Source organism: Balaenoptera acutorostrata, chromosome 4, assembly GCF_949987535.1.
Source record: "Balaenoptera acutorostrata chromosome 4, mBalAcu1.1, whole genome shotgun sequence".
Lineage (NCBI taxonomy): Eukaryota > Metazoa > Chordata > Mammalia > Artiodactyla > Balaenopteridae > Balaenoptera > Balaenoptera acutorostrata.
The window spans coordinates 150,576,244-150,602,547 of NC_080067.1; the positions used below are offsets into that span (position 1 = coordinate 150,576,244).

At 47.5% G+C, this 26,304-nt stretch overlaps 1 protein-coding gene across 1 annotated transcript in view; it reads left to right on the forward strand.

Moving 5' to 3' along the window:
- LOC130708079 (olfactory receptor 1571-like) overlaps positions 1-21,493 on the forward strand; it is a 29,083-nt gene extending 7,590 nt beyond the window's left edge. The window contains 2 exon segments of the mRNA XM_057544950.1: positions 12,638-13,123; positions 21,326-21,493. Of these exon segments, the coding sequence (XP_057400933.1) occupies positions 12,638-13,123; positions 21,326-21,493 (654 nt within the window).
- The last annotated feature ends 4,811 nt before the right edge of the window (positions 21,494-26,304 follow it).

Genomic DNA, 26,304 nt, shown 5'->3' on the forward strand with positions numbered 1-26,304 from the left:
CGGGCTGCACCGAGCAAGGCAGGGATGAGGAAAGAAGCTGCATTCCCGCAGCACTGGGAGAAACCAGCGTGCAGGAGAAGCCAGGACACTTTCTAAAAAGAAGAGTATTTAAGACAAGTTACAGGGACATCCCTGGAGGCCCAGTGGTTAGGACTTGGCACTTTCGCTGTGGGGGTTCAATCCCTGGTTAGGGAACTGGGATTCCTCATGCTGTGTGGTGCGGCCAAAAAACAAACAAACAAACACAAGTTATAAAGCCTCAGTGTGTATGGTAGCGCCAGTGGGTGTAACTGAATAGAAGTAGACCCCCATGCACACGGGGGTGTGGTCTGCACCGAGACCGAAACTCACATCCTCGGGGAAATTAGTAGGTTGGTGGGGACACCTGGTAGCTACCTAGAGAAAAAGTTAGTTGCATTTATACATTACCCAGTGCAGCAGGATAAATTCCAATTGGCTCAAATATTTAATAGTTAAAAAATAAAATCTTAAAAGTGTTTTGGGAGAATTCTTTAAAAATTCAGAAGGGAAAAGACTTTTTAAACTGTGACACGAAAATCAGAAACTATGAACAGCTGATAAATTTGTCTATAAAAAAATAAAACAATTTCTGCACATCCTAAGCTGTTGTAACCAAAGTCAAAAGACACAGTGGGTTGTGCACCTCATCTCATCCCACAGACAAAGAGCTCTAATATATAAAGAGCTCCTAGGAATCAAGAAGAAAAAGACTAACAATACAAAAAGTGAGAAAGAAAACGTCAGAGAATTGGCCCACATAAAGAGAAAGCAAGTGTTCTAAACCCATGAGAAAAGTGCCCTTAGCCCTACCTGGGGCCCCATTTGACCGACTGGACTGGCCAGGGACCCAGTTTGCTGGCGCTGTGCCGTGGCCTTGACAGGGGGCCTGTCACACGAGCATCGTTCTGCACACAGACCCGTGGACCGAACGTGTCCACGCCTAGGAGTTTTCTTGCAGATGCACTGCATGTGCGTGCACCATCGCTCAGACCCAAAGAAACCACCCTCCGCCCTCCGGCTGGGGCCTGCCCTGCGTGGTTCACACAGCCGATGGTGCACAGACACGGAGCCGGGGGACACTCTTTCTGTCCAAGGGGGTCGCCCAGATGTCCCGGTTCCCGGTTCAGGCAGAGCACAGGCAAGGCCGTGGGCAGAGGGACCAGGGTGTGATGTCCCTGATCCTGACATTGCCAGCTGGACGTGGGCTGGGGGCGGGGAGGGGACACCCGTGTTCCTATATTTTGAACCCTGTACATGTATTATCTATACTAAAGTGAAATTACTGTTATTTTTTTTAAAGAACCCAGAGTGTAAAGCTCTTTTTTCAGGTTAGGTGGCCACCCCCCGAGGAAGGGAGCAGAGCCAGCCATGTGCGTCCCCCTGGGAAGGGCAGCCGGGGACGCAGGATGAGGCAGGGGATGGCTTTCCCGTTTGTGTACTTTGATTTCATGGTTTGAGTATTTACGATTACTTTTATCATTTGTTTTAAAGTGCCATTTTGGCTCTTATGTTTGTGATTTCAAAAAGTAAATGGGAAGAACTAAAGGAAGTGGAAATCAAGTTTCATCAGAAAACAGAGGTTTAGGACCAGTATTTGAGATACACTGTTGGTTAATAGGAGAACCGGGGGCCCACGGCCTTCACCAGGGGGTGCCCAGAGGGGACAAGTGACCTAGGGGCCCTGCAGGTGGTGGGGAGGCTGGCCCAAGAAGCTCCCTTTTATCTGATTTACATGATGGGGTTAGACTTTATTTGGGAAAAAGTTTCTGCCACTAAATGTAACAAGGGTGAAAAACCACCATGTGCAAGGCCCACATACAGGTGCTCAGGTCGGCTGACGAACTTGGCACAAGTGGCCAGTGGTGGAGTCTGGAGAGTTCCTTGATTTCTGTTTTTATGACGAAGGCACTGAGAGTGGGAGCTGGGCTTCATGCTCTGCGCCCAGCACAAAAGCCTCTCTATTTATGGATGTGAAAGTGGTGATTAAGGTGGAAATCAGCCTTCACCACAGTGGCTGTTAGTTTAAGGCTCTACAAATGTTTATTTTCAGCCTGAAATTTTCTGTCTAAATTCACAGTTTACAGTTTAACTGAATTACTTTCATTCATTTTTGAATTTAGATACAGTGATTAATTCCTTCCTTGCCACTTTAAAAGCATCTTCAAGGGTTTTGTTATGTCGCCCACAGATAAATCGAAAGCAGCGGAGACATTAAGCGTTGAAATGTTTCCTTTGTCTGCCCTCTGAGAGTAACCCCTGGTCCCTGGGTGATTCTGGGAAGAAAAAGAAAAACTAACAAAATTAAGTAAGTGAAAAATCACTTGGCCATTGCTTCGGAACCTCACCAATGTTCAGAGCCGTTTGTGCCTGGAGGTTCTGGGGTAGCTGCTTGGTCTCTCTCCTTCTGGGTGGCCCCCCACCCATTTGGACGGGTCTCCTGGGGTGATGGGGGGATAACCCGGGAGCTCCACCTTCACACCCTTCTCTTGCCTTTTTCCCCAAATCCACTTCAGGAGAGAGAAATGAGGAGAATTCAGCCAGGCCCTGGGCCCTGCCAGGATTCTGGCCCCCCCCGTCCCGAGCAGCCCCCAGGGACTGTCTTGGGAACATCCTGTCACCTAGGGATGAGTGATGGCGAAGGCCCAGGAAGGCTGGGGGGTTACTCCTTTTGTTTTTTGCCCCAGACCACTATGATATGAACAGAAACACTTTCAAATCATAATAACACTGAATAAAAGTGTGAAAGTGCCAACTACATCTATTTTTAGACATTAACACACAAAGTAGGTGTTTATTATTGACTCTATTTCCTTTTAAAAACAAATCATCTTTTTTTTTTAACGCTCGACACTTCAGAATAATAAACATATGCTAACTACATAAAATAATGATAATCATAAAATTTGACCATACATTTGTTTAGCACTGTATATAAAAACATTATTTATATTATATAATTTTGGTGGTTCTACAAAATACCTGTGACATAGGCAAAGCAAGTAATAATGTTCCCACTTTCAAAAACCAGATGAGAAAATGAGTGGTCAAGAAGGAGGAGGATTTGTCCCGGATCCCAGAGTCAGCAGGTGACCTGTGGGAAAATACGAAGCTCAAAGCCATTGGGCTGTGCTGCCTTTGCAGCCAGTGTCCCGGGTCCCAGAGGCAGGGCAGTTCTGACGTCACCGAGTGAGAGAAGGGCCTTCCCACCGAGAGCAGGTTACACTTGGCCGTGCGTGGAGAAGCTCATGGGTGGGTCACGGGGATTCCTAAGTCAGGGATGCGAAACTTTCTTTTCTTTTTTAATTAGCAAATATTAGAATCACATAAGTAAAAATATGGTTTAATTTAGTTGAATTGTTTTTCTTTTTATTCAATTTTTTACTTCAAAAAATTTCAAACTCACAGAAAAGTTGAAAAATAGTACATACAATGAACAACTGTATACTCTGCGCCTAGGTTCACCAATTTTAAACATTTCTGCATATTTTGCTTTCTCTTCCTCTCTCTACATACACACACATGTGTACACACACACACCTTTTTACTTTTTGGTAAACCGTTTCAAGGTAAGATGCAGACCTTGTGACACTCCCCTCCTAAGTGCTCCTTCTGAGAGCAAGGATTCCTGCAGAGTAGCCACTGCCCAGCACCCCCTCCAGATGCCCCCCTCCCACTCATACGCAGCCCCACCCACATCTCCCCACCGGCCCCGCCAGCGCCCACCCCTGCTGTGCGTGCGTTGAGTTTAATGCACTGAGGGATGCGGGTTGGCCGGGACACCTCGTTCACAACCACAGGGCTGTGCTTTTCCTTCTTACCACCTCCTCCTCCAGGCTCCCCTCCTGACAGCCCCAGAAGCCCCATCTGAGCAATTTAATGGGTGGCCCGAGGGCGGGTAAGGTGCCTCGGTACCATCTGGCCCTAAACCGTTAGCGGCTCATGGCCTTTCACATTTCACTACTGGGTGAGCAGCCGGGAGGCCCTTTGTTGGTGTGACCGCGCAGCTGTGTAACGCGTGTGAAGCTGACATAGCAGTTAATGTAAAATCGCCTATTTAAATGCTCCTCTCCCGGTTTAGATGTCAGGGACCCCGCCTTGCGACCCAAAGCCGGGTCCGAAATCCTTCTCTGCATCCCCAGACACAAAGTAAGGCTGTGGTCGTCTGAAGGAGGCACCATCTCTTTGGCTTAGAGAGGAAGTGAGACTCAGCAGAGGACGAAGGAGAGACAGTGGGGCGCTGCCGTGGTGGGGTGCTGCCGTGGTGGGGCGCTGCCGCGGGCCCAGAATGTGAGCGACAGAGCCATGGCTCTGGGGTAAGCACGGCCACGCTGCAAGGGAAGACAGTCGACTTTGGACTCTTTTCTCTTTTTTCGGTGAATTTAACGCTCAGCCAAAGGAAAGTGGGAAATAACATAACTCCATGCAACCTACCAGAGACCACAAAGCCAGGTCACCACCAAATGCTCATTCCCCTCACAGACACGGCCTCCCAGGGAAGGCCAAGCCCTGAGTGGATGTGACAGAGCCCGAGGGAAATTGCCCACGCCCGCACTACAGCTACAGGAAGGTCTTTCCTGTTGTTTGCAAGGAGATGATTTAGTTGCCAGTCTAAATATAAATCAGTGAACTGTTTTCAACATTAAAAATAAAATGTGCACTGCTTGTTTTCATCTGAAGAAATTTTAATGTGGACTTATAAAAATTTGATCAGGGAATATGATTCTTCTCAGGGATTTCAGGATATGTCTGATTATTCCCCTGCTATTTTTGCCTTAATATATTTTTAAAAATTAATTAATTAATTTTATTTTTGGCTGTGTTGGGTCTTTGTTGCTGCGCGCGGGCTTTCTCTAGCTGCAGCGAGCGGGGGTTATTCTTCATTGTGGTGCACGGGCTTCTCATTGCAGTGGCTTCTCTTGTTGCAGAGCACAGGCTCTAGGAGCGTGGGCTTCAGTAGTTGCAGCACATGGGCTCAGTAGTTGTGGCGCATGGGCTTAGTTGCTCCGTGGCATGTGGGATCTTCCTAGACCAGGGATCGAACCCGTGTCCCCTGCATTGGCAGGAAGATTCTTAACCACTGTGCCACCAGGGAAGCCCCTTGCCTTACTATTTTAAAATATTTCCTCCTTGTGAACAGAAGAATGAGATATAACTTGTTCTGCTTCCAGTCATGGCCAGGTAGCTCCTAATCAGACTGTCCTTTCATAGATGACAACTATAAACTCTGAATGATACATGAAAGCAAGTCCATGAAGGTGCTAGGTAGTGATCCAAAGTGGGCTGGTTCAGTATTCTAAAATCAATTAATGTAATCTATCACACCAACAGGAAGAAAAATCACATGATCATGTCAATAGATGCAGAAAAAGTATTTGACAAAATCCAATATCCATTCATGATAAACACTCAGTAAACTCTCAGTAGAGGAGAACTTCCTCAACAGGATAAAGAACATCTACAAAAATCCTACAGCTAACATCATACTTCATGGTGGGAAACTTGAAGCTTTCCTACTAAGATCAGGTACAAGGCAAGGGTGGATGTCTCACCTCCTTTCAACATCAGACCAGAAGTCTCACCTAATATGGTAAGATAAGAAAAGGAAATAAAAGGTATAGAGATTGGGAAAGAAGAAATAAAGCTATTACCAGATGACCTGAGTGTCTAGGTAGAAAATTAAAAAGAATTGACCAAAAAAGAACCCTGGAACTAATAAGTGATTATAGGAAGGTTGCAGCTTACAAGATTAACATACAAATGTCAACTGTTTTCCTATATACCAGCAATGAACAAGTGAAGTGAAATTAAAAACACCCCCCAAAACAAAATATTTAGGTATAAATCTAACAAAATATATACAAAGATCTATATGAAGAAAACTACAAAGTTCTGATGAAAGAAATCAAAGAATTAAAGAAATGCCAATATAGTCCATGTTCATGGATAGGAAGATTCAATATTGTCAAGATATCAGTTCTTCCCAACTTGATCTATAGACTCAGTGCAATTCCAATAAAAATCTCAGCAAGTTATTTTGGCACTATCAATAAACTGGTTCTAAAGTTTACATAAGAGAGGAAAAAAGACCCAGAACAGCCAATACAATATTGAAGTAGAAGGACAAATTCAGAGGACTGACACTATCCAACTTCAAGACTTACTGTACTTCAAGACTTACTAAGCTACAGTGAAAGAATAGACAAATAGATCAATGGAACAGAATAGAGAGCCCAGAAATAGACCCACATAAATACAGTCAACTCCCCTTTAATAAAGAAGCAAATGCAATGAAATGGGGCAAAGATAGTCTTTTCAACAAATGATGCTGGAACAAATGGATATCACACACAAAAAAAATGAATCTAGACACAGACCTTATACCCTTCACAAAAATTAACTTACAATGGAGGACAGACCCAAATATAAAATGCAAAACTATAAAACTCCTAGAAGATAACATAGGAGAAAACCTGGATGGCCTTGGGTTTGGCAATGACTTTTTAGATAAACACCAAAGACATATCCACAAAAGAAAGAATTGGTGGACTTCATTAAAATTAAAAATTTCTGCTCTGCAAAAGACACTGTCAAGAATAGAAAGACAACCCAAAGATTGGGAGAGAATATTTGCAAAACACATATCTGATAAAGGACTGTTATCCACAATATACAAAGAACCCTTAAAATTTAAAAATAAGAAAATGAACAACCTGATTTAAAAATAAGCCAAAGACCTTAACCGACACTTCACCATATAAGATATACAGATGGTAAATAAACATATTTAAAGATGTCCCACATCTTATGTCATCAGGGAAATGCAAATGAAAACAACAATGAAATATCACTACACACCTATCAGAATGGCCAAAATCCAGAACACTGGCAACACCAAATGCTGGTGAGGATGTGGATCAATAGGAACTCTCCTCACTGATGATGGGAATGCAGAACGGTGCAGCCACTTTGGAAGACAGTTTGGTGGTTTCTTATAAAACGAAATATAGTCTTACCGTACAATCCAGCAATCATGCTCCTTGATATTTACACAAAGGAATTAACAACTTATGTCCATAAAAAACCTGCACGTGGATGTTTATAGCAGCTTTATTCATAACTGCCCAAACTTGGAAGCAACCAAGATGTCCTTCAGTAAGTTAATGGATAAATAAACTGTGGTCCATCCAGACAGTGGAATATTATTCAGCACTAAAAAGAAATGAGCTATCAAACCATGAAAAGACACGAGGGAACCCTAACTGCATATTACTAAGTAAAAGAAGCCAATCTGAGAAGGCTACATACTGTGTAATTCCAACCATATGACATCCTAGAAAGGATAAAACTATGAAGACAGTAAAAAGATCAGTGGTTGCCAGGGATTGGGGTGGGGGAGGGATGTATAGGTGGAGCACAGAGTATTTTTTGGGCAGAGAAACTACGCTGTATGATATTGTAGTGGTAGCTACATGTCATTATTCATCTGTCAAAACCAATAGAATGTACAACACCAAGAGTGAACCCTAATGTAAACTATGGACTTTGGGTGATAATGATGTGTCAATGCAGGGTCATCAATAATAACAAATGTACCATCTGGTGGGAGATATTGATGATGGCGGAGGCTGTGCATGTGCGGGGGCAGGGAGTATATGAACTATCTGTACTTTTCACTCAATTTTGCTATGAAACTAAAACTGCTCTAAAAATGTCTATTAAAATTTGTACAGCTAAGATTTGTGCATTTCAATGTACATAAGCATACCTAAAAGGCTAAAATAGTAATAATAATTGAGTGAGGATGAGACATAAGTGAAAGAATAGATCATCAGGAATGGGAGAAAGTTAATGAGTATTGCAGTGTCGGGTACACAGAAGTGTATTATATAATTCTGTGTAACATGTTTGAACTCTTCCATAACATAATGTATTCTTTAAAAAAGCAATTGAAGAGAAAATGCTCAATGTGAAGACAGTCAAAAGAGATTCAATGTGTGCACAATTGGAGCCCCGGAGGAGGAAAATTACACCAGTGGGACAGAACAAATATTGAGGCATATAATTCAAGAATACTCTTCATAATAAAAGAAGACTTAAATTTATGGATTAAAGAAGTCACATTAGATCTCAAGAAAAATGAACACCCCACGGCATTGTCAATACTAAGATACCTGGGAATTTACTTAAAATAATTAAAAAACAAATCTTTGCTCAGCAGCCCAGTAAGAATATGAAGTTAGTTATAAGGAGAAAAAAAAATCAGTCTGCCCTCAGACTTCTGCACAACAGTAACTGACACCAAATGATAACAGAGTGACACCCCTGAGATCCTCAGGGAAAGATAGTGTGAACGCAGTTTTATATCCAGCTAAATTGTCATAAGTGAAAGCCAACTAACCATTTTTCAGTGCAAAAGCTCAGGAGATGTTATTCCTACGAGCTAGAATGTAAACTGCAGCCAACTAAGATAGGAACTTTAAAACATTACCAAATATGGCTAGGACAAGTTTGTAAGAATGTAAGGTCATAAATTTCTGACCACAGAGAAAGTGTAATGCTAACAATGGTGTGGAGTGAAAAGGAGCAAGGAACTGGGAAATAGGAAAAGTGTGCTGATTTCCTCATCTTTACAGCCAGGGGCTAAAAGACATTATTTACAATTGATAGAGCAAATGATAGAGGCGCAGGTGTGTTTAACAGCGAGTGGTAAGCACTAAGCAAGGCGATGGGTGACGGAGGGGCAGGACGAGCAAGGAACCGCTGTGTCACTCAGTGCTCTGCTCGCGGTGGCGCTTGGTACATATTGCTTAGAGATAGGAGAATACACTAGCAGCAAACGCAAAAGCTAATTACTTAAAATGTAAAAATAAAATTAATACCTCCAAAATTGTTCTCAAAATATTAGGTGTTTATTTTACCCAAAATGTGATGAGAGTAAGAAATATTGTCTGTGTGTGTCACCCCTTTCAGGCTGATCTTTTTTATTTTGTATCCAAACCCGATGGTGGTGAAGGCTGGGTAGCCAGAAGCAGTAGCAAAAAAGACACTTCCATTTTGTGATTATATAGCTTTACAATCAGAGGCGCTCGATAAAATAGGATTTCAGAGTTGTTTTTATCTTTTCACTAAAGATTACATTTCTTAGGCCAACATGAGGTTGGATGGTTAACTTTCAAGGTTTTTCTGCAGAATACATTTCAACATCTAAAAATCCCTAAGACTGAAGAACTGGCTGTCTACTACACTAAAACCATGAGATGCCTTTCTCAAGCTGGTTGTGGACCCCAAGCATTCCACTGTGAAAAGAAAGCAAACCCTTAAAATAAGTTCCCATCACTAGATGATATATTCCTTTGGTAAGAAATAACTTGCAAGGAAAATTCCATATTCGATGGCTGCAGTTTTTTTATTTTGGGTTCTCCATATTAAAAGCATGTTGAGTGGAAATTGTCACCGATTAATAATAAGGTAATTATTATGCTTACAAACTAGATTTATCTTCTTCTGATCAGGCTTTCCCACCGAATGTCCTTCAAATTGAGAGCAACTTAGATAAGAGCGCTGGTTTCTCCTCCTTGCTTTGAAATTCTCTTCATTTCTCGATGTTGGCAACTATGAGACAGATGATCCGTCCACCTTGCCCCCGGGATGCAGCCTGTTGTCAGGAAATATCACGACCATCTGGGCAGGATTCGGACGCTCTCTGCAGAGAACGCCAGACATCGGCCCATCTGGTGAACATTTAGACTCGCTGGTTGAGGTAACTTTCACATAGTTTTTGTACAAACTGAAAATGCAGTGTTCGATTACAAAAGAATTTAGAAAAATAAGTGTGATTAGAGCAAAGCTGTGCAGGGATCAAAATAATAATAATAATAATAATAATAATAATAATAATAATAATAATAATACCAGGAAAGCACATTGGAAGAAAAACAGGAAAACTTGTTTAAAAAAACTAAAAGTCGTTCAAAGAAATGCAATGTTAGCCACAGAAGTTCTTTTTACAAACCACATCTTCAATTCAACGTTTTTACGGTATTTACATTAATTTTGGTTGAAAAGAACCACATAGATAATACTTTCAGTAATTCTGAGTCTAAAATAATTATGTTTCTCTGTATGCTCATAAAATAACAAGACTACCTGTATTTGCTGATTTAAAGGAAAAAAAATAGTTCATAAGTGCCAAATGTGTGTCTAGAAATTCCCTTGTTTCTTGCTGTCAGTGGCAGAGTTAAAATGACCCACTGCGTCTGTATGAATTTGTACCTGTGTCATTGTCAAATCCAAACTCGTCTTAATCATTTTTATTCTAGAAAGCACTGAAACCTCTCAAGTGTATAAATAGTCATCTGTCAACTACGCACGCAGGCGCCGCTTCACAGACCCAGCCGCCCTCCTCCTGGCCCACCGTCTGGGTACGTCACCCAGCCTCCTTGGGGCCGGTGGGCTCTGACTGAGTTCCAGCTGACAGCCGAGCAGCAGGGATGCAGCACTTGCAGAGGCCGCTCCCGCCCCTCTTCCCCGCAGCAGCCCAGTGGCCCTGGGGAGACAGACGAGCCTCTAGGAGGTGGTCCCTGAATGCCTGCGTGGAGGAGGGATCCTCTGCCCCTCTGCTCAGACATCCACCCCCCGCCCTGCCCGCCCCATCAGCTAGAGCCTCTTTCCACTGTTTACTCAGGCAGTAAATACACTTCTCTGTGTTTGTGCCTTTGAACATTTTGGGGTCTGTTTCCGCGGTCAGCCTGCCCCAGTGCACCCAGCGAGCGGTTAGGTTTCCTCTCACACCTTCATCCTGAAATGTCGTTCAGGATCCCTGTTTTCTGTTCACCTCCTGATGTTAACTTCTGTTCCGTAATGGGAGCTGGTTTAGAAACGTTCTTCCCGGACACCGAGTTTTTGTTCCAAACACCCTGTCATTGTGGTGGTTTCGCAGCAGCGATGGATTACCTCTGCTTCGCGGAGGCTCTGTCACACTCGCCACGGTCCCTCTCCATCCTGGGATCTGGATGGTGGGTGTCTGCCAGAGCTCCCGCTCTGACCTGCTGCAGCCGCTCCAGAACATTCCGTCCCGGGGGTGTCTGAGCACACAGCAGGTGCTCAGACTCCAGTTGGACGTGCTCGGAGCGGAGCCTTTACTCAGCTGAAGGTCCTCCAGCCCAGGGAGCTTGCTGGCTCTGTCCCTCCAGGAGGCTCCACTCGGAGCAGGTGATGGGACGGCAGACTGCAGAGGCCGGCTGTCCAAACCATGCTTCCAGAGAACTGAGACCTAGCACGTGGAATACGGGAAGCATTGCCACTTTTGCTATACAAGCTCTACCTATTAATTGCATAGAAACATACAATTAATAAACAAAAAGTAGAAAAAGACACAGCTCCCTCACACAGAAAAACGACTGACATTATCTGTATCTGCACGAACACACAAAACTATGCACACTGTCCTGTAGAAGTCTGGGGATGCCATATGTGGTCTATCCTACACAATTTTTCATGGAATAACTATACCACTAGCAGTTTTCAAGATCAACAATGTAGATCCACTGGGTCATTGTAACAGTGTTGAGAATGACATTGTTTTGAATAAATAACATTTGTAGATTGATCCTTTATTGTTGAGCAGTTATTTGTTCTGATTTTAGCTGTAATAAGGATGCTGTGAAAACACTGTTGGGCATATATTTGGGAGCACATCTCTCATTATATCCTCAGGATAAATTCTAAGAAGTCACACAGATTTTTTGGTGGATTTTATCAATGTATCCCACAGAAACAAGGGACAAAAGCTCCAATGTCCCCCACGTTCCCTCCACACCAGGAATGACATCCTTTTTAATGCCTGCTAATCTGCTCACTGAAACACAGGATATTGTTATTCTTCTAATTTACAGTTTTATCTATGGCGTTGAGCTATTTTCACATAATTGACCGCTTGCTGTTCTTCTTGTTAATTGCCTGTTGCCTTATCATCTGTTTTTTCTTAGTTTGTCTTTTTAAAATTGATATATGGACGTCCTTTAAATAGCAAGACGTTAACCCTTTGTTTGCTCTACTTGCCGCAAGTATTTCTCCCAGTTTGTCATATGCCTTTTAACTTTGTTTGGATTTTTGTTGTTGTTTGTTTCAATCTGTCAGTTTTTCTTCCCACCCTGATTTATGCCTTTACCCTCAGTAGTTACCATAAGGGTGTAAGTTACTCTGTGTTTACGTCTGTGTTTGATTTTTACATTCAGTTCTTTAAATCTTGGACACTTTTTTCTGGTTCACGGTGCAAGGTGAATTCCCTGCCCATGGAATACATGAGGGATCCTCAGAAGCTGGTAGACTTCAGGGAGACCCCACCCCTCCTGCCCACAAGGCAGGCGTGCATGCTGGTGCTGTGGTGATGGGACCAGAGCCTGCTTGTGCCCCCCTGGGCTGCGTGACCCCAGGAGAGACCCTCCCTCTCGGTAGGTAAATCCACCCACCCGTAAGTGGAGATTGTATTAGAAATGCTGTTGTGGAGCTTAGCCTTAAGTTTATGTAGATATATAACTGTTTCATTACGTACAATCTCAAATTAATTCCATTCCTCCAAGGCGAGACCCTGGACTCCGGCTGTGGGTCGTTGAAGAGAGGATGTTTTACCCAGACACAGAGCAAAGTTATTAGCTATGAAGAATGCATCACACAGATTTATTTTCTCACATTCTTTGCAGTGTTGGACATCTTTCGCCTGACAGTGATGGCCTGTGACGACTTTGTGGCCATCTGTCACCCCCTGCACTACACAGTCATCATGAACCCCTGGTACTGTGGACCGCTGGTACTGATGTCCTGGATCATGAGTGTCCTGAATTCCTTGTTACAAAGCTTAACAACATGACGACTGTCCTTCTGCACAAACTTTGAAATCCCCCACTTTTTCTGTGAACTCAATCAGATGATCCAACTTGGCTGTTCTGACACCTTTCTTAATAACATAGTGATGTATTTTGCAGCCGTCCTGCTAGGTGGTGGCCCTTTTTTTTGGGTATTTTTTTGTTCATCTTCCAAAATAATTTCCTCCATATGTGGAATTTCATCAGCTCAGGGGAAGTATAAAGCATTTTCCACCTGTGCAAAAAAAAAACCAAAACAAAACAAAAGACAGGATGTTCTGAGCTGCAGGTGCCTGAGGACCCCAAGGACCTCATGGCAGGAAAACGATTGGCAAAGAAAGTGCCCCAGGGAGGGGAAGCCTAGAAGGAAGATTGGAGCCCTCCAGAGACTGTCCATTAAACAGACAAACATCCTTCAGACGCCAACTTGGCTCCGCAGCCTGGAGGGTAACAGACAAAAGCCTAGTAACCAAACGGGCGGGCGTCCAGGAACTTTAATGCAGGCGCAGCTCATCGACCGGGGTGGACGCGGGAGGTCCTAGGAGTTATTGGGTCGTAAGACTTTGCTCAGTTTATCATCTTAAGACGATGAGCTGGACTCTCACACGGAGCCGGCTGGAGCGAGTCCACGCACCGCCGGATGACGAATAGGCGAGTCCTTCCAACCCGCAGACCTGCTTCGGGCCGAGACAGAAGAAATGGCATGAGGTCCTGGGCAACCGTCGTGCTGTCTGCAGAAGGAGAATGGGAAACAATGGCCGGGCCGTGACCAGGATGGGGACAGCACTGCTGGGTGGCCACCGCGAGGCCAGCATCTCCCAGCACAGCTTGCCCAGCTGGCCGCGCTCCTGTCCCTGGTCTGCCCGGCCTCGGCCGAGCTCTCCTTTCTTCACTTGCCTGTAGTGCCTCCCGGGGACCCACCTTGTTGGGGGTGATTAACCAACTCGAGGTTTGCCGCCTACACCTCTCCCTGGACTCCTGCAGGTGCACCTGTGTTGGTCAGGGCTCCTCAGGAACAACAGGCTGTGTATACAGAGAAAGAGGTATTACAAGGATTGGCCCACGTGACCGGGGAGGCTGACAAGTCCCAAGACCTGTGGGGTGAGTTGGCGGGCTGGGACTCAAGAGAGTGGATGCTTTAGTTCCCGTTAAGGGTGGAGAAGGGTCGATATCCTGTTTCAAAGGACGTCCAGCAGGAGAATTCTTTCTAACTTGGGGGAGGTCAGTCTGATGGGACGAGGCCCACCCACATCGAGGAGGACAATCTCAGCCCACAGATTTAAATGTTAATCTCATCCAGAAACACCCAGAATAACGTTGGACCAAAGACCTGGACACCCCATGACCCAGTCAAGTTGACACATAAAATTAACCATCACAGCACCCAACTGCCATCGAGACCTCTGTATCTAGATGCTAACAGGCACCTCCAAGCCAACAAGTCCAAGATGAGCATCTGCCCCCCTGCCCAAGCCCACCGGAGGGAGCCGCTGTCCCACTGGCCCCTCACTCATGCGGGAGCCTGGGACCCACTCTCCACGCCTCCTTCTTGCTCGCCCAGCGTCCAAGCTGTCAACACATGCTGGTTCTACCCCCGAAACACACCCAGAATCGGGCCTCTCCTTGGCGTCCCCCTGCCCCGCCCCCTCGCCTCGTGGCACAGATGGTGAGCCCTGCTAGAGCGCGCTGCAGCTGCCCCCCCCGAGCCCCGCCTCCCAGGCCCCTGCACCCGATGGCCCCACGGGGTGTGGGCAGCAGGGGATGCCCACTCCAGGCCTGGCCCTCCCCTCCCCATCGGACAGTGGAGGCGCCCAGGGGAGTCCTGGCCCTGCACACCCCAGCAGCCTGGGATCCCGAATGGCCGCGTGGAGCGCGCGCCGTCCCAGCCCGAGTGTGTCTACTGCAGCTGGGACTACCTGAGCGGGCAGGTCCTCAGTCGTCCCCACACCCCCCATCCCCCCACCCTCCGCATCAGCGTCACAGCCTGACCTTGACGCTGGCTTCCTCAGGTTCGTGGGGATCACCTGCCTCAGGCCGGCCCCCCAGGCTCCCGGCCCCCCTTTGTGCCCGTAGGCTCCCTCCTGCCTTCTACTTTTGCTCAAATGCCACCTCCTCCCTGAAGCGTCCGGTCACACATTAACCCAGAAGCCCTCCCCCAGCTCCGTGCGTTGCTTCCCCACTTCAAGCATCTGTGCGGCACCCTCACCAGTGACAGCCGGTGTGCGGGCTCTGTGTTTGTGTCTGTCTCTCCTTGAGGAAAGGACCGAAGCTCCAGCCCCCCATCCCCCGCCACGAGCTCAGGAATGTATTACTGGGTGAGAAAGCAAGGTGACGAGCTGTGTGTACAAACTGCTACTACTTCGCAAAGGACAAGGAAATCATTCCAAGTTGCCGTTTGCACATGCATTTGACTCTGGGAGGATAAGAAAGTAACAGCAACGCAGGAGGGTCGGTGTGCGGGAGGAGGTGTGGGAGTGGGAGGGACACTTGTCACTTGATACTTTCCACGTTTGAACCACCAGCCTATTCAGAAAATCAAATTTATTTTTTAAATTAAAAATAGGATGAATCGACATTCCAAAGGTCTGGAGTAGACATTTCCTAGAAATGCCCCGGCACCCCCGATTCCCCGGGTAGTTTCAGCACAGCAAATCGTGACCAGGACCACCCTGGATGCCCAAGGAGGTGCCAGGCAGGGAGCCGGGGGTGAGTGGGGCGGGGGAGGAACAGCTCCTGGGCAGGATGGTGATGCATCCCCGCCTGGTGGTTTGGGAGGGCAGAGGGGAGGGTCTTCCTGGCCTGGGGGGAAGCTGTTAGCAAGAAGCCATCTAAACCAAAAGCCATCAGAGGGACTTCCCTGGCGGTCCAGTGGTTAAGACTTCGCCTTCCAATGAAGGGGGTGTGGGTTCGATCCCTGGTCGGGGAGCTAAGATCCCACGTGCCTTGGGGACAAAAAAAGTCAAAGCATAAAACAGAAGCAATATTGTAACAAATTCAATAAAGACTTTAAAAATGGTCTACATCAAAAAAAAAAAAATCTTTTAAGAAAAACAGCAAAAGCCATCAGAGCGTGAAATCTTCAGACTCTTCAGAGCACGGAGCCTCCACTGGCGCAGAGCCCGAAAGGCAGGGAGTGGGGCCGGGCCCGGCTCACGTGGTCCAGGAGAGGCTGGGCTCCGTGTGGAGCGTGCCCAGCCAGGCCTCCCCTGCTTTAGGTCAGAGAAGGACATCCCAGCAGGATCCACGTGGACACAGAGGGAGCCAAGGACACCCACAGACTCAGCTCTTGCAAACTCCTGGGTTTGAGGAGATCTCTCCATAATAAAGAATGGGGAGATATGACAATTCAAACAAGAGAATTCACTTCCAGCCATGATGGAGGAATAGGGACCAAATTTGCCCTCTTGCTTGGAACAACTGAAAAACCCAGCAGAGACAAAATACATGAAACAATAGTTCTCAAGGTTGGGGTCAGACAAGGGTCAGACAAGGAAGGACAGCCATCCCCGAGAGCCGGGAGACCCTGCGATGCCCCGGACTGCGGTCGGGGGAGGGGAGAGGCCCAAGGACAGGTTGACCTGAGCCGTCTCTGCAAACCTTTGTGACCAAAACATACGGCATCCTCAGAAACAGAGCCCTAGAGAGCTATGCTGATGGGGAGCCCAGGGTGGGGGCCCTGGAGTGTTTGAGCTCAGGGTGGTCCTCAGGGAGGGTCTGGGCCAAGGGGAGGGGCTGGAAGCCCCTTTCATCCTCCCCCCCCCACCTCGTGTGCTTGCAGGGGTCCTCCCCTCCCAGGAGCAGACCACCGCTCCAGGTGAGCCCAGGGGATGCGGCCAGCAGAGCCTGCATGCGGTGCCGGCGGCCTTGGGTGGGGCACAGGAATGGGTGGCTGTGAGAGCGGGGAGGAGGGCCAGCTCTGAAGGGAGGGGTTGCCAAGGAGGCCGGCCGGAGCAGCGGTGCAGGAAGGGAAGGGCCACGCCGCCCCCTTCCTCATCCACCCTGTCGGTGGGTCATGGCCAAGGCGAGACCTGTGAGCCCAAGTCTGCCATCAGGCTGGGCAGGAAAGTGCACCTGTCAGGACTGCCCCAGAGTGTTCTTCTCATCCCTGTGGGCGCCCTGAGCCCCCTGGAGACGCAGGGAGGCACGGCGTGGGGACAGCCCAGGGTGGCAGTGCGGTGGCTCCGGAAAAGGAGGTGACTGCAGAGCTGAGACAACACTGAAGAAGAATCCCAGGGACGGGGGCAGTGCGAGGGTGACTTCCGGGCACAAGCTGCAAGGGCAGGAGCAGCTGCTGCCCCGCTGCACAGCGCGTCCGGCGCCCTATGCTACGGGCCCAGTGCCTTCACCTCATGGCGGTGGCAGTGCCCAGCCTGCCTTAGCCAGATGCTGTCAACCGAAGGCTCTGCTGGTTTTACTGAACTAGAGCTGCTGGGACAAGAACAGTCACATTAAACTCTCCTTTCTGCCGAGTGCCCTGAGCTGGGGTGGCACACCCAGCACGGGAAGCCCGCCCTGCAAACCGTAAGGCTGGTGCCGCGCTCCCACGCACTGAGAGGTCTGCTGCGGAAACCCCTCCCCAACCCAGACCTGAGTCACTCTGGGCTCCTTGAATCTCAAATGAGCCACGAGAAAAACAAAACAAAAACCCATTTCTTTACTGTAGACATGAAGCAAGACCCCAAAGCTGACCTGTGGGGCAGAGACGGCTCTGTTTGTCGACGTTTATCTCTCTTCCTGCACCTTTCGGCTTCCTCTATTCGTGGAAGGCCAGGACTGAGCTGCAGCAGAATGAAAGGAAACGCAGGACTGCAGGCGTTCTCGGCGGAGCGGGGCCAGCAGCTGCTCCAGAAATCCTGAAAGAAAAATGGTTTCCCGTGAAACATCTGCTTGTCAGAGATGCAAATGAGAGACAGTTTTAGGAAATATCAGTGCACCGAGCACTAGTTTGCAGACAGCTTCTTCCCCCTCCTCCACCCAAGGTCATCTGGGTGACCTTTTAAAATTCTTTTTGAGAATAGCGACTTGGTTATTTTTTATAGGAGGGATGCATGCACATTGTAAAGAGTCAAACAATTCCAAAAGTTACGAGAGAGAGCAATAACAAACGAAAAATTCACTGCCAACCCCATGGCCAGAAATACCCCTCGTTCTCGTCGGGGGAAGCAGGTCCCGTGCAGACCACCGACAGACTGGCCGCTGGGTTACACAGGTGGACAGGCAGAGGGAAAGAGCGCAAGGACCTTCGCTGGTTTTAACAGAAGAAAGAGAAATCGAGCGAAATCGAAGACTGCTAAACTTCACATAAATGAATCTTTGTCACAAGAGATCATCTCTGAAAGATCCTCCAAAGAGAACCAGAAAAGCTCCAAATAAAAAGACTCCAGGTTGGGACCAGCTTTCCCTACCACACAGCACCCCTGTCAGGTGTGTGAGTAGAAAGCCAGACCCAGGATAGAGGAGAAATCGGAAAAAGGCCCATGTACATCAGCAAGTTAGTATATGGCAAAGGAGACCTCTCATATCCCTGGGTCAAAGTGGATTTTAATGGAACGGTGGGGAGCGTGGGATAGCCTTTGGGAGAGAGTAAAGTAAGTCCACCCCCGGGGCGGGGCGCTGGTGGTGGAAGAAACAGGTGAGGGAGGTTAAAAGGTAAAGGAAAAAAAATGAAGAAAGAAAGAAATACAGCCAAGCTTCCCAGAAGAAAGAAAAGTCTTTCTCGGAAAACTTCTTTGGAAGTCACACGGTCCAATTTTCCTCCATGTAAGAGAAGACAAGGACAAGCGTGTAACAAGAGATATTTAGAGACAACCTAAGGGTCACTTGTCACACTCCAATATAAATATATTTATATTGACACGGTGGCCTGTGTCATCCGTGTGCGGGGAGTGGGTAGATATTGCATTCATCTCTGTTGCCAGTGAAGTGACTTATATGGTGTCCCTCATATGGTGGCCCTCGATGAATGTTCCCCAAAATGAATTTCACAGCCCTACATTCCTGTCACTGAAGAGGGAAATGCACTAGAAATTTAAAAAGGACCCCTTTACACGATGCCCAGACCCCACCATCAAGTGGGTGAATCTCAAAGGGCTCTCAGTGCCTGACGTGTCGCGCAGCACCCACTCAGGGGCTCCGCGCTCGGGGCTCCACGCCATGGGGAACTTAAGCTGGGCGCCATGCTTGGGGTGTCCCACCACGAGGACCCTGTTTGCACTTTTAATGTTTTGTCGCTGCCGTCTTGAATTTTAATAATTGTATTGTTGAATTTGTGTTTTGAAATTGAAGCATGTGCAGGGCTGGAGCCTGGGTTCACCTGCGGGCACCCCTCCCACCACCTGCCTGCCCCCACCCAGTGCCACTGCCACCTCTGCTCTGTTGGGGACCTGGGCACTGGCGTGGGAAGGAGTGCAGATGGGCACATGTGCCCAGAGTACCGAGCTGTCGGGTGAGGCCCCTGGTGCATGTGATGGTCTGTGTTTGTCCTGCAATTCTTCCCACGCCTGAGGGGGCATGACATTCAGTGGCAAATAATGAACACCGAGAGAGAGACAGAGAGAGACAGAGACAGAGAGACAGACAGAGAGGGGGAGGAGAGGGAGAGTGACAGGCACAGACAAAGAGACACAGACACAGACTTTGAAAGAAAAGAAAGCTTTCTCCCTGCTTCTTGAACAAGGGCCCCACATTTCCATTTTTCACTGGGCCCTGCAAATTACATAGTCGGCCCGGCTATCAAGCATCCCACAAATGTGAGCTGTCCTGCCGGGATTTCCTCCTCTTGTGGTTTCCTGGGACCTGAGACCCCCGTGTCTCTCAGTAGCTCCGTTGTGGGCCCAGCGAGCGCTGCCAGCATCACTGAACCTCAGCTCTGTCCAGTGAAACAAGGCAAGAAAAAGAAATAGAATAAATGTGTCTACTTCTAGGCAACACGACTTAGATGTAGATGTAGAAAATCCTAAAGAACCTACTAAAAAGATTGGAATTAGTGAACACAGCAAGGCCAAAGGATACAAAGTAGCATAGTAAATCAGTTGCATTTCTATATGCTAGCAAGAGAGAACAGGAACATTAGATTTTCTATGCCTTTTACAGCAGCAACAAAAAACCGTAAAGAGCTTAGAAATGAATTTAACAAATAGGTGTGTGAGACTTTTACCCTGAAAACTCCAAAACAGTGTCCAGAGAGAGCAGCTAAATGAACAGGGTACTGACCATGACCACAGATGGAAGACTCAGCACGAAGGTCCACGCTCCCCGGAATGACCGAGCCACACCATCCTCACCAAACCCCAGCAGGCTTCTTCGTAGCAACTGATGAGCTAGTGAACCCCGCCAGCGCAACTGGAGACGCCGAGGACTCGAGTGGCCCCAGCAGTCCTGACGGGGTCTGGGGGTGGATGCAGCTCCACCTGGGGCAAAGCTACAGCAATCACGGCAGCTGGTGGCGGTGACAACACTCAGATCGGCGGAATAGGACAGAGTCCAGAAACAGACCCGCTCAGGGTCAGAGAGGAAAGGACGGCTTGACTTGAAAGGGACTTTCCGGGGCACAGTTGCTCTAATGTGACAGGGGCTCTGTTGAAGGTCATCCTGCTCTGAGGCTGACCCTTGACCGTGTGAACCGTGTCTCCGTGCAGGGCGTTGGTGCTGGTGCCAGGGCAGGACCCCTGCCAGGCATCGCGGGGAGGGAGAGAGGGGCTCGTTTTTTCTGGTAAACCCACTACAGGCTCTTTTTCGGGTGGGGGTGGGGATGGGGAAAGTGGAGTGCTTGCTGTTTTAATGAATGTGTTACTTTCTAGAAATGTCTGATAATGAAGCTGAAATCCTCCTGACAATTAACCGGTTGTGGTGGAGGCTGACGGTGAGTGGGAGTGAGCCGGGCTGGTCACGTTCTCTTCGCACCAGCACGACGGGGGCTGAGGGTTTCCTGAAATAGCCGGTTCATAGCAAGAGCACATCATTGGGGCGGTGCAATGAGAGGGCAGATTGCCCCTCTCACTGCCCCCTCCTCCCCATCTCTTCCTTCCTTCCCCTCCCGGGGGAGGTGGGGGGCAGGCCTGGGACCTGAGGCCTGGAATCCCTGTGAAGGGGCTTCTCTGCAGTCCTCAGTTACAGAATGGTGGGCACGGCTAATGCCCTCATCCAAATCCACCTACTGGGGTCCGTGTTAAAAACTGAAGCATTAAAAACTGAGCTAAATAAAGTAAAGGCAGGGTGCACACAGCCGGCTCCCGCTCAGGGGATTGGGAGGGGGCCGCCAAGCCCATCCAGACTGAAGGCACTTATTTAACAGCAACTGTGATCTGTAAGACAGTCAAGGAAAAGAAATGTGTTTTTCCACTTTGGGAAATAGTCAAAGCTTTTCTATTCCACCAAAAATAGAAGTGGAATTCTAGAAAGCAAAAATAGGTGGGCTCATCCATGTATGCAATTCTAACGAGTCTGCACAGCTGACGGTGCTCTCATCTTTCTGGAATGTGTGCCTGTGTTTCCACCAGGCCGTGGACCAGCCGGCGGAGTCTGGGACCTGCTCCGGGGTTGTACCAGCTCAGCCACCCTGGACGCTCTCCAGGCCCTGGTTTCTTCGCCTCCCGGCCCCCCTGCTCTGAAGGCCTGGCCCGGGACCACGCGGGGCTGCAGGGGCCCTGCACTGCTCACAGGCCGGCGTTACCGGCTGGTCACGCCATCACAAGTCCCCGTGGTGGCTGGCGTTGGACAGGCAGTGACATTTTCCCATTAGGACTCTGGGTGGTTTAAAATGCTGAGAGCCACGTCCGCCTGGTGGTGGTGGAGGGTCTCTGCACACCACCCCCCGAAGGCAGAAACAATGACATACATCTAAATGTACGCTTTACCTAATGTTTATTATGTTTAGCTTATATTCTGTTTTTACATACTCTGTTATGATATCGCCTACTTACCTTGATGATGGTTTAGGACAACCCCACTGAGGACAGTGAGGGCCAGAGAGGCCAGCAGCCCGCCGGAGGGGTGACCCATCCACCGGCAGGAGTGACCCGTCCTCCACCGGCCAGGCTGCCTTCTCCCGAGGGCGTCCCCTCCTCCAGGCAGAGTCCGGGGTTAGGACGCAGCTGCCGGGCAGGCAGGGCTCGGCAGGGCTGGCAGGAGGCCCGAGGCCCGAGCTTCCCCAGGCATCGTCCTTGAACAGTGGCGCTTGCCCTGAGACTGGGGGTGAGGGGTAGGGCAGAGGGGCTCCTGGAGGGACGCTGGGGTGTCACAGGAACCCTGGAAGTGCTGGGCACACGCTCCTCAGAGGCACAGGGAGCAGGTGGCACCAGGCCTCGGGCAGCGGCTCGGGTGCCATCACTCTGCCATCATAAGCTGCGTCCCCGAGCTCCCCACCTGTTCTCGACGGGTCGTGGGCCAACCAGCAAACAACAGCCTCTCGGTGACACTCAACCTCCCCCCCACAACAACGATTCCCACTGAATCGGGCTCCCAGGCCCGGCTACAGGGTGTGAGGGGGAGGAGCAGCCCAGGTGACCATAAGGTGGCCAGTCTGGAGGCCACACCTGGAGGAAAACTCATGTAACTCATCCAATCATAATCAATCATCAAGCCGAAATATTCAGAGCTGCCATCTTCCATCCCCACCTGCTGGCTGGATTCCACTGAGAAATGGGAACAAACAGGGAAATGAAGAGACGAGGTGGGCTTAATGACTCACAACGAAGGGGCCAGACAGAGACTCCCTGAAGAGAAAACCACAGAAGCCAAGGCGGCTGGGCAGGGGTGAGGTCTGGAGTTTAGGGGGAGCCGGGCTTCCCAGGGGAGACAGCCAAGAGGAAGGTCTGCAGTAGGTTGCCCTGCATGTGGGAATGTAACCCCTCCACCCTTCGGCACCCTCTGATCGGCTGACATACAGATTTAAGTCACTTTTCAATTCTTTTCGTGTGTGAGGCCAGCATATCTTCCAAAGGCAACATCACGCCAGGAAGACAACCAGCTCAGCTGTCCCTCCCGCTCAGCCATCCTCTCCAGGGCAGCGGAGATCGGGTTTGGCAAGACCAGAATCTGACTCTTGCGCAAATGAGAAGAAATAGAATATCTTGATAGTCCTACGGCCAGAAAAGAATTGGAATCCATAATTATAAACTATTTCACAAAGTAAGCTCCAGGCTTAGAAGGCTTCTGAATTCAACGAAGGTTAAGAAAGGATTAGCATCCATCTTATATTAAACTCTTCCAGAGAAGAGCAAAAAAGGGAACACTTCTTAATGCATTTTATGAAGTCTAGTATAAACTCTGATACTAAAGCCTGATCAGGACATTATAAGAAAGAAAAATTATAGCCTATTTCCCTCAAAAGCATAGATACAAAAGTCCTAACCAATACATGAGAGAACAAAATCTACTGATATATAAAAAAGATAACACATTGTGACCAACCTGGGCTTATTCCAGAAATGCAAGATTGGTTTAACATTTGCGCTTCAATCCATTTAGTTCCTCATGTTAATAGAACAAATCAGAAAAATCATGCTATCATCTCAATAGGCGCAGAAGAAAACATTTGATAAAACTCAACATGCATTCATGAAAAGAAACCCTTAGCAAAGTAGGAATAGGAGGGAATTTCCTTAATCTGATAGACGGCATCTATACAAACAATGTCCCTACAACGAATATCACACTCACTGGTGAAATATAGAATGTTTTCACTCTGAGGTCAGGAATAAGATAAGGATGTTCGCTACTGACACACCAAAAGTGGAGTGAGCCAAGAAACAAGCAAAGAAGGAAAAATGTTTGGAAAGGAAGAAATTAAAAAGTCAGTATTCATGGACAAAATGATTGTGTGTGTATAGAAAATCCAATAGAAACTACAGATAACTCTTAAAATTATTAAGTGAATCTGGTAAGATGGCTGGATACAAGGTCAATATACAAAAATCAACTGTATTCTTTGTAACCAGAAACCAGTGGTTACAAAATAAAAGTAAAGAACATTTAAAAATATCATCCAAAGCACCAAATACCTGGGAATGAACCTAACAAAATATGTGTGAAATATCTACACAGAAGACTCTAAGTTAATGAGGGAAATTGAAGAATCCTTAAATAAATGTAAGGATAAACATTAATGGGGCATCAATATTGTGAGAACATTCATTCTCACCAAAGTGATCTATAGCTTCACTGCAATTCTAATAATTTTGGCAGGATTTTGGGGGAAACTGAAAAGCCAATTCAAAAAGTTATATGGAAGTATAAAGTAACAAGTATAGCCAGAAAATTCTGAGGAAGAACACAACTGAAAGAACACAACCAGATAACAAGACTGTGATCAACTCCAGCAATTAAGACAGTAAGTGTTGGTGTCAGGACAGGCATGTTACCTAACAAAATAGTGAGTTCCCTATAAACACGACACATGCTCCTGTGGGGACTGGATTTATGACAAAGGTAGCACTAGAGAACAGCAGGGCAAAGGGCAATCTTCCCCATCAATAGTTCTGGGTCAACTGGATACCAAATACAAACAACAACAACAACAAAATGAATCCAGACCCCTACCTCACACTGTACAGAAAAAAACAATTCCAGCTGGATTGTTGCTCTAAATTTGAAAATCAGAACAATAAACCTTATAGAAGATAACAGGGGCATGTCTTCATAAGCAGGGAGTAGTCACGGTTTTCTAAACAGGGCACAGAAAGCACTAACCATAGGAAAATGTTGACAAATTGGATCACATTGAAATTAAGAACTCCTGTTTATTAAAGGACACCATTAAGTTTGTGGAAAGGCACGCTGCTGAGTGTGAGAAAATATCTGCAATACATACAAATGACCAAAGAGTTTGTGTCCAGAATATACAAAGAATTTCTGTAAGTAAATAAGAAAACACTTGAGTAGCTTCTTCAGCAAAAGGACGTGCACAGGCATAACCAGCACACGCAAAGATGCTCAGCCCCACCTGCCGTTGGTGAGAATCACACACCCTCCAGAATGGCAGGACTGAAGAGGACCGCCAGCACCAAGTGTTGGTGAGGACGAGGGGCAGTTGGAGCTCTCACGGATGCTGGTGGGAGCAGAAAGTGGTTCAACACTTTGGAAAACTGGTGTCACCTACTAAAGTGGGACATATGCGTCCTCTGTGATGTGGTACACACCCAACAGAAACATGTACACGTGTGTACTGAAAGGCAGGTATGAGAATGTTCATTGGAGCATTATGCATAGAGCAAAAAATAGGGAACAACCCAAAACTCCATCAACAGTAGAATGAATAAATATATTGTGGAATGATAATACTCCAGACTACTATGCTCAGACACAGCATGATGGCTCTCCCAAATGTGGCATCCAGCAGAAGAAGCAAGACCCTTGCTGTATGGTTTTGTGCTGTATGATTTCACTCATGCCAAGTAAACAACAGGCATAGCCAACCTATGGTGCTAGATGTCAGGGCAGAGGTTACTTTGGGAGCTTGAAGGGGAGTCTGGGTGGTGGTCAGGGTCTAGTTCTTGCCTTGGGCGCAGGTTTCACAGAGCGTCCTCTTTGGGTTAATTCATCAAGCTGCACACTAGTAATATAGGTACTTTTCTGTACTGTATTATTGCGCAACGAAAACGTTTAGAAATACACACGTGATGGTCCCTATTCGTGGTACCATTCACAGCCGCTGCATTCCCAAGTAACTTGTGTGACCGTTGGCTGGAGCCCCTAGCATTCAAGCTTAAGACTGTAAACTACAAGAACTGACTCTATGGTAGCTGAAATCCCCTGGAGAGAAGGCTTTAAATAACCACACGAGCCATCTAAGCTGTCATTAACCAAACCTTCCTCAGGCACAGGCTCAGCCTCCAGCCATCCCTAGAAGGGCCCCAGAGGAAGGGAGGAGGGAGCGTGGGTCCCTCCCACGGCCCCCTACCTCCTCACCCCCTTGTTGGCTTCGGTTCTCAATTGCCTTTCAGCTGACATAATAATTAAGAGATAACTCAGCAAGAAAGAAAAAAAGAAAAGCTCCTTTACTGGTACTAGCCCATTATTTTAGAATCGTTGTACCAGGAGCCATGCTGTTTTTGCATCTGATTTCTAAACAACGACAACAATAACAAAAAAAACCCAAATAACCTACTACCATGCAAAAGAAGTGGGTGCAGGTGCTAATTTTGTTTGAATTATGTATTTGTTTGTACCCATCTTGTCCCACAAAGAATTTGAGGTGTTTGGCAATACTAATCCCTAACGTTTATGGTCCCTTAGCATTTACAAAGTAGTTTGTCACATTTAATCCTCACAATCACGTGTGGTGTTACTGCCCCGATCTCACCATGGAGAACCACATCTTCCCACGCGCCGTCCTAGGGGATTCTCACCCAAGCCCAGCCTTCGTGGAGAGCGTGTCACGTCTGCCACGGTTTTGATATTACAAGCACTGCTGCGACATGTC